This window comes from Galeopterus variegatus, unplaced genomic scaffold, assembly GCF_000696425.1.
Source record: "Galeopterus variegatus unplaced genomic scaffold, G_variegatus-3.0.2 Scaffold4127, whole genome shotgun sequence".
Classification (NCBI taxonomy): Eukaryota; Metazoa; Chordata; class Mammalia; order Dermoptera; family Cynocephalidae; genus Galeopterus; species Galeopterus variegatus.
In genome coordinates, this window is record NW_007730238.1 from 8417 (window position 1) to 16477 (window position 8061).

Below are 8061 nucleotides of genomic sequence, written 5' to 3' on the forward strand. Positions count from 1 at the left end.
CCAAGGGCCGGCTGTGGCGCCAGCGCTGGTGTGCCCAGCACCTGGCTGACAACCGGGTCAAGACCACCAAGTACACAGTGCTGTCCTTTCTGCCCAAGAACCTGTTCGAGCAGTTCCACCGCCTGGCCAACGTGTACTTCGTCTTCATCGCGCTGCTCAACTTCGTGCCGGCGGTGAACGCCTTCCAGCCCGGCCTGGCGCTGGCGCCCGTGCTCTTCATCCTGGCCGTCACGGCCTTCAAGGACCTGTGGGAGGACTACAGCCGCCACCGCTCCGACCACGAGATCAACCACCTGGGCTGCCTGGTCTTCAGCGGGTGAGCTCGGTGGGCTGGGCGGGCGAGCGCGGGGTCCGCGCAGGACCTGCGCTCCCGGGAACTTGGTGTTGGGCACAGTGTGAGTGGTACCCGCCGGGAACGGCTCGCTCCACGAGGCGGCTCTGCGCCCTGGCCGCAGCTAGCGGGGAACCCTAGATGCCGGGGCATGTGGGGACGCCATGTCCCGGATTGCCCCTCGGACCCCGTGTCTGAGGTACAATGACCCCAGGGCTGGAATTTGGTGGCAGCTGGGCATTCTCATTCTCAGCAGCTCCCGCCTTGTGAGTAAAAAGGAGGGAACTCCGACCCGGGGCGCATCCCAGGTGCCTGCCTCAGTCCTTGGCCAGGCACAGTGGGCCAGGATGTTTAACAACCAACACAGGGACATAAAGCTGGTCTCGGGACAAGGGAGTGAAAATGCCAAGTTCTGAGGTGCCCTGCCCGGATAGGACAGAAGGGCAAGGGTGAAAACAGCAGTGTCCATCTACCGATGTGAGCTGCGAGCATGCCGCAGACCTGGGCACTGCCCCATAGCTGCCTGTTTCATTTTCTTAAACCTACCCCAATGTCAGATGGAAAGAGGCTTTGAGGGCTTTGCCAGCCCTGCCATGGCTAGTACCAGGAAGTGACCTTCCAATGGGCTTCTTCTTTTCTCTCCCTGCACTTCTCCAGAGTTTTGGACTCTCGGGGTGGGAATGTCCAGGATGCCTACTGCCTCTTCTCCTTTTATAACCCCCACCCCAAGAGGGCCACTGGACTGTAGATCCATCTTAGAGCTGTGGTCAGTAGCCGGAACCACCTTGAGGTCCCACCCCTGAGGAGGGCAGGTGGTCTCAGCCTCCACCCAGAGCTCAGCCCCTTTCCTGCCTGTTTCACCTGGCTTGACCCCTGCTATAGGAACTGAGATGGGCCTCGGAGTTGGAGAACACGAGTGGTGTCCAGCTTCCATCATGAATGAGGTGACCCTAGGAAGCTCCTTGTCCTCTCAGTGACAGGTTGTTCCCTCTAAATGATGACAGTCACAGTTGCTCCTTTCTCTTAGGGTAGCTTAGGTAAAGAACATGAATGCCTGTCCCCGCACTTGAGTATCTCTGATCCTCCAGCAACACTGCAGAGGTTGTGCTTCGAATTTACTTTGATATAAACAAAGAGGAAATAGAGGTTCAGAGAGATTAGTAACCTGCAAGGCCACACCACTGCTATGTGGTAGTGCTGGGATTTGACCCAGCTCTTCTTGTCCGTATATCTTTTTAAATATTTGTGTGCTTATGCTTCTCAAACTTTTATAAGAGGAGTTTGTTAAGAATAACAATTCTGCAAAGTTTTTGACCCAACAGGTCTGGGATTGGGCCCAGGAATTAGCAATGGTGGCCTGTTTGCCCTCAAGAGGTGCCCGCTGGCCAGTCAGCAAGTATGATGTCAATGGAAAAGGCTGTGTCTGTTCACCAGGAGCCTCAGCAGGCAGGGAGGGGGCACCCCTTACAAAAATGCCCTCAGTGTTCCCAGAGTGAGGACTCCAAGCAGCCATAGGTCTGTCCTCTGTACCGCATAACCCTGGTGGGGTGCTAGCAGGTTTAAGACTGCACACATACCATTTCCTGTTATTACTGGGTCTATAACTTCTGTGGCCTTCTTTTCATAAATACTTAGGCCTCAGGAAATATAGTTTATTTTCAGTTGACAAAGTGCTTTCAACAGATTATTGTCATTTGATCCCGATAACAAGCCCCCACCACCATCTTGCAAATGAGAAAACTGAGGCTGGAGTCTAAAAGCAGCTCCCTTGACTCCATGACCTTTGCAGGGCTTCATGGAATTCTGAGACCTCAGCTTCCACTTGGACCACACCCGACAAGGTTCCCCACCTCCCCTTCCCTTCCCTTCCCTCTCACCCAACTGGATTTCTGAGCTTTCGGTACAGTCCTCAGGCGGGTCCTCAGGATAATGGTGCTTTCAGGAGAAGTTCCCCAGCACCTCCCAGCCCCCAAGTCAAATTACTTGCATACTTTCCTGGGGAGGGAATGGGCCTTCTACCTGGGAAGGATCCGTGGGAACTGTTCTTGGCAATTGTGAGAGCGGTGGGAGTTGTGTGTCGGGAGGAGGCAGGACCTGACTTAGTGTCTTAGCTCCACCTCAGACCCTGTCTCCTTCCCCACTGCAGAAGCTGTTGGCAGCTTTCATTCTTCCATTCTCCTCCCCACTCCCTTGAGGACAGTCGGCCCAATGCCTTCTTCTACTCACTGTTCCCCAGGAAGGCAGGTCCAATTCTTCCTGTCCCAGAAAGTCTGGAATTGGTGTTGCCAGGTCCTGGGGATGGCAGGAAGAGGAGGCTAGGTCCCACCCAGAGCTTACTCTAGGGACTGCTTGCTCCGTGGGGTGTGTCCACAAAGCGAGGGCAGGGCTCCAAGCCCAGGGGTGCAGAAGGCACATCAGGAGAGGCCTCCCAGACGAGGCAAGAGTCTGGGGCTGCAGTGTGAGGACCAGGGTGGCTGTGAACAGGTGAGGGCAGGGAGGTCAGATGCTACAGGAGAAGGATTATAGGGGAAGGAGTGGCACGTGACAGGTCAGGGCACTGAGAGACTGGGAACAGGTTATAGCAGGAATGATGTCCCTACTAGTATGTCAGGGTGTGGGGCACTTGCACAATTTATTCTCTTTCCAACAATTCTATCATTTTCACATCCCCATTTCACAGATGAGGAAACAGGCTTCCAGGCTCAATAGCTTGCCTAAAGTCATACTCTCAGCAGATGGCAGTACCATGATTTGACCCAGTTCCATCCTGCTCTCCCTATTCAGAGTTACTCCCTTACTTGTCACCCCATCCCAAGAGCAATGTCCCTCATTCAAAAAATTACTACTATTGTTGTAGAAGGTTTCACAGATAACCTGAACTTCTGTGCATGCACCCATCATCCAGTTTCAACATTAACAACTCACGGCCAACACGGTTTTATCTGTATTCACTCTCTCCTCCCTGTTATTTTGAAGCGAATCCCAGAAAGCGTGACATTTCATCTGTAAATGTGTCAGTATTTGTCTTTAGAAAAACATGACTCTTTTTAAAACTAAACTACAAGGACCACTGTTATCATACCTAAAAAATATATTATTAAATATCTGGTCTGTGTTCATATTTCCACTTGTCTCATGAATGTAATTTTTTTCAATATGTACAAGGGTACTTTTAAAAGTTCATGGAAAAATTGAATTAGAAGATAATACAAATCCTTCCATGAACTTTTTGACTACCCATCATATGTTTGAATCAGATCCAAACAAGGTCTACTTTTTGCATTTGGTTGATATATCTGTTAAGTCTCCTTTGACCTATAGATTTCCCCTCTAAAACTCCCTTTCTCATTCTCTCTTTTTCCTTTGCAATTTATTTTGAGGAAATTGGTTGTTTGTTCAGTGTGGTTTCCCACTGCCGGAGTATTGCTGATCACTTCTGTGTGGTATCGTGTAACATGTTTCTTTCTCCTGTAATTCCTGTAAAGTGGCAGGTGGGTCTGTACCCTTTCTCAGAGCTTCGTCAGGTTGAGGTCAGGCTTGCAATTTTTTTTGGTCAAACCATGCTCATAGGTGGTGTCCTGCACTTCCATCAAGACACACACAGTCCTCACTTGCCCCTCTTTTTTGTGATGTTGACAGCCATTGATGATCATTGCCTACATCCATTGATTTGTTAAAGGTTGCAAAATGGTGCTGCTCTAATCCCCTCATTTATTATCGGGAACACTTTTACAAAGAGACAGTTCCCATCATCTGCTACCTGGTTTCCCAGAGAACGTACAGTGCATGTACAAAAGGAAAGGTAAGTAAGTGTGTCACGTTGGATCACCAGGGTCTTCCAGTGGGAACCCATTCACTTTCTAACATTTTTAAACTTTTTATTTTCAAATAATTTTATATTTACAGAAAAGTTGCAAAAATAGTATAGGATTCCTGTCTACCCCTCACCCACCTTTCTCTAAGGAACATTTTACTTATCTGTACCACAGTAGCCAAAAGTAAGAGATTAACATCAGTATAAAGCTGTTAATTAAACTACATCCTTACTTTAGGTCGAAAAGGTTTTTCCATTAATGCTTTAATGAGTTGTGGTCACTTGGTTTGCATACTGATTTTGTATTTTGTGGATTTCATGTGCTTTTCTATTTACATTTATATCATCTTTAAATATAGTTTTACTACTCCTTTTCCAACCAGTTGCCTTATTTTTCTTTTTCTTGTCTAATTTTCCTAGCTAGAAGCCCCAGTACAATGTTGAATAGAAATGGCCAAAACAGGCTTTCTTGTCTTGTTTCTGATCATGGGAGGAAATCATTCAGTCTTTCACCATTAAGTATGATTATACCTGTGGGTTTTTATAGATGTCCTTTATCAGGTTGAGGTAGCTCCGTTCTATACCTACTTGCTGAGTGTTTTTATCGAGAAAGGATGTCGGATTTTATCAAATGCTTTTTCTGTATCTATTGAAATGATCATGGTTTTTTTTGTCTTTTATTCAATTAATACGATATTTGAAATTGATTAATTTTCAAATATCAAACCAATCTTGGATTCCTATGATAAATCCTAGTTGGTCATGCAGTATAATTTATTTTTGTATATTGCTGGCTTCAGATCACTAGAATTTGTTGAGGATTTTTACATCTGTATTTATATGGGATTTTGGTGTATAGTGTGTACGTGTATGTTTGATTGTGCTATCAGGAGAACACCCTGTACTGGCTTCATAGAATGAGTTGGGCAGTGTTCCTACTATTCTCTATTTTGGAAGGAGTTTGTGAAGAAGCGGTATTAATTCTTTATTAAACGTGTGGAGGAATTCAACACTGAAGTTAATTTTTTCCAGTCTAGACCTGGGCTTTTCTTTGTGGGGAGTTTTAAAATTACTAATGCAATCTCTTCACTTGTGGGTCAGATTTTCTTTTTCTTCTTGAGTCAGTTGTGATGGTTTGTGTCCTAGATATGGACAATTTTATCCATTACCTCTTTTTTTTTTTGAACTATCCTTTGGAGAATATATCTAAGCTATCTTGTTTGTTGGTAGATAGTTACTCACAGTAGTCCCTTATGTTCCTTTCTACTTCTTTTTTTTTTTTTTTTGTCCTTTTTGAGACCTGCCGCACCGCGCTCAGCCAGTGAGCGCTGTGAGCGCACCGGTCATCCCTATATAGGATCCGAACCCGCGGTGGGAGCACTACCGCGCTCCCAGCGCCGCACCCTCCCGAGTGCGCCACGGGCTCGGCCCCCTTTCTACTTCTGTAAGGTTGATAGTAACATATCCTCCCTCTTAAAACCAATTTTGATAATTTGAGTTTTCCCTCTTTTTTTGCTTGGTCAGTGTAGCTAAAGGTTTCCCAATTTTGTTGATACTATCAAAGAGCAAACCTTTTGTGTTGTTGACTTTTCTCTGTTTTGCTACTTTCTATTTCATATATTTCTGCTCTGGTCTTTATCACTTCCTTCCTTCTGTTTGACCGGGAAGGAAATATGTTTGCTGTTCTTTTTATAGCTATTCAGGGTGAAAGTATATTGATTTGAGATCTTTTTTCTTTGTTAATACTTCAAAAAGTTCATGGAAAATAGAATTAAAAGGTAATGTGAATCTTTCCATGAACTTTTGAAGTACCCTCGTATAGGTGTTTGCAGCTTTAAATTTCCCTGTAGGAATGGCTTTAATTGCATCCCATAAATTTGGGTGTATTATGTTTTCATTTTTTTCATCTCAAAGTATTTTCTAATTTTCTTTTAGATTTCTTCTTTTAAACTCACTGGCGGGCCGGCCTGTGGCTCACTCGGGAGAGTGCGGTGCTGATAACACCAAGGCCCCGGGTTCGGATCCCATATAGGGATGACCGGTTCGCTCACTGGGTGAGCGTGGTGCTGACAACACCAAGTCAAGGGTTAAGATCCCCTTACCGGTCATCTTTTAATAAAAAAAAATAAAATAAAAAAAAATAAACTCACTGGCTATTTAGGAGTGTGGTGTTTAATTTTTACATATTTTTGAATTTTTCAAATTTCTTCTGGTTATTGATTTCTAAATTCCATTGTGGTCTGAGAACATATTTCGTTATGATATCAGTCTTTTAAATTCATTGAGGATTGTTTTGTGGTCTATCTTGGAGAACGTTCCATGTGTGATGGAGAAGAATGTGTATTCTGTTATGTGAAGTGTTCTATAGATGACTTTTAGAACTAGTTAGTTTAAAATGTTGTTTATATTTCTGTTTTCTTGTTGATCTTTTGCCTTGTTCTAGTCATTATTGAATGTGGGGTATTGGTATCTCCAACTATTATTGTTGAATTATCTATTTCTCTCTTTAATTCTGTCAGTTTCTGTGTCATGTGTTTTGGGACTTTGTTATTAGATGCAGTTGTATTTATAAAGTCTAGCTGAATCGATCCTTTTATCATTATAAAATACATTTTTTTGTCTGTACCAATTTTTGTCTGAAAGTCTATTTTGTCAGAAATTAATATAGCCTAATGTCAGGATCCATCGGTGGATCTCGTCTGCCATAATTATTGTGGTGGTGGTCTAATGGTGATTTTCTCCACCCCCCTCTTCTGTATTTATTAACTGGAATTCTTAGAAGAGTTGCTCTCTTCTTCATTCTCAATCCATTTACTGAATTATTTATTTATATTACTGTAGAGCAGTGGATTTTCGTTGTGTTCTGTGGATCATAATTGAATGCTGTTGTAACTTATCCTGTGCTCATACTGTTCTGGCTTTGGCCACCAGGAGCTCTTCTAGGCTGTCTGTCCTGTCCCTCTGACATTCCCAGCCCCTCTTGAGCTCTGCCTTACTTTCTGGCAGCACCAGGTGCTGTTTTGCTGCACTAGCTCTGGAATCAACCACTTCTCTTAGGGACTATTTAGCATTTTTTAAACAAACTATTACTATGAAGTCATGGATTTAAATATAGTTGAGAGGTTTTTTTTTTTTTTTTTTTGTCTTTTGTCTTTTTCCGTGTCCGGCAATGGATTGCAACCCTCAGTGTTGCCCCCGTACTGGACCGGGGACCAGCAACGGGATTGCAACCCTCGGGAACCGGTCTGTATGTGGGATCCGAACCCTCGGGCGGGAGCGCCGCCGCGCTTCCCAAGCAGCGCACTATCCAGTGCGCCACCAGGCCGGCCCAAGAGGTTTTAGTTCATTGTAGTTATTATAGTGATTGATGTTCTTTGGTCAATAGGAACAAATCAAGTTGGCTCTTGAGTCTTTTTGATATAACCTCCAATCATTTTCTTTGGTCACATCCCAAGCTCATCTTATATGTCTCCTATGCCACCTCTGGAACCACAAGAGGTTCTGTTATTTATTTTTATTTTTTTTGTCTTTTTTGTGACTGGTAAGGGGATCGCAGCCCTTGGCTTGGTGTCGCCTGCACCGCGCTCAACCAGTGAGCGCACCGGCCATCCCTATATAGGATCTGAACCCGCGGCAGGAGCGCCACCGCGNGCTTGGTGTCGCCTGCACCGCGCTCAACCAGTGAGCGCACCGGCCATCCCTATATAGGATCTGAACCCGCGGCAGGAGCGCCACCGCGCACCCAAGTGCTGCACTCTACCGAGTGCGCCATGGGGCCTGCCCAGAGGTTCTGTTATTTTTAATGCAATTCTTTTGTAGCTCTTGGGTGGCCTCTCATGCACAGGGTACCTGTTGCTGGTTGCCGTCCCATAGTTCAGTTTGATCCTCTTTCAATGGTCATACATTATGGTGATCA

General features: G+C 45.1%; 1 protein-coding gene across 1 annotated transcript in view; it reads left to right on the plus strand.

Annotated features, from left to right (window-relative positions):
- The window catches only part of LOC103602403 (probable phospholipid-transporting ATPase VA), a gene marked incomplete at its 3' end in the record, with an annotated part of 83214 nt that overhangs the window by 3597 nt on the left and 71556 nt on the right, over positions 1-8061 (plus strand). The window contains exon 3 of the mRNA XM_008586806.1: positions 6-316. Within this exon, the coding sequence (XP_008585028.1) occupies positions 6-316 (311 nt within the window). The remainder of the gene's footprint in view (positions 1-5; positions 317-8061) is intronic.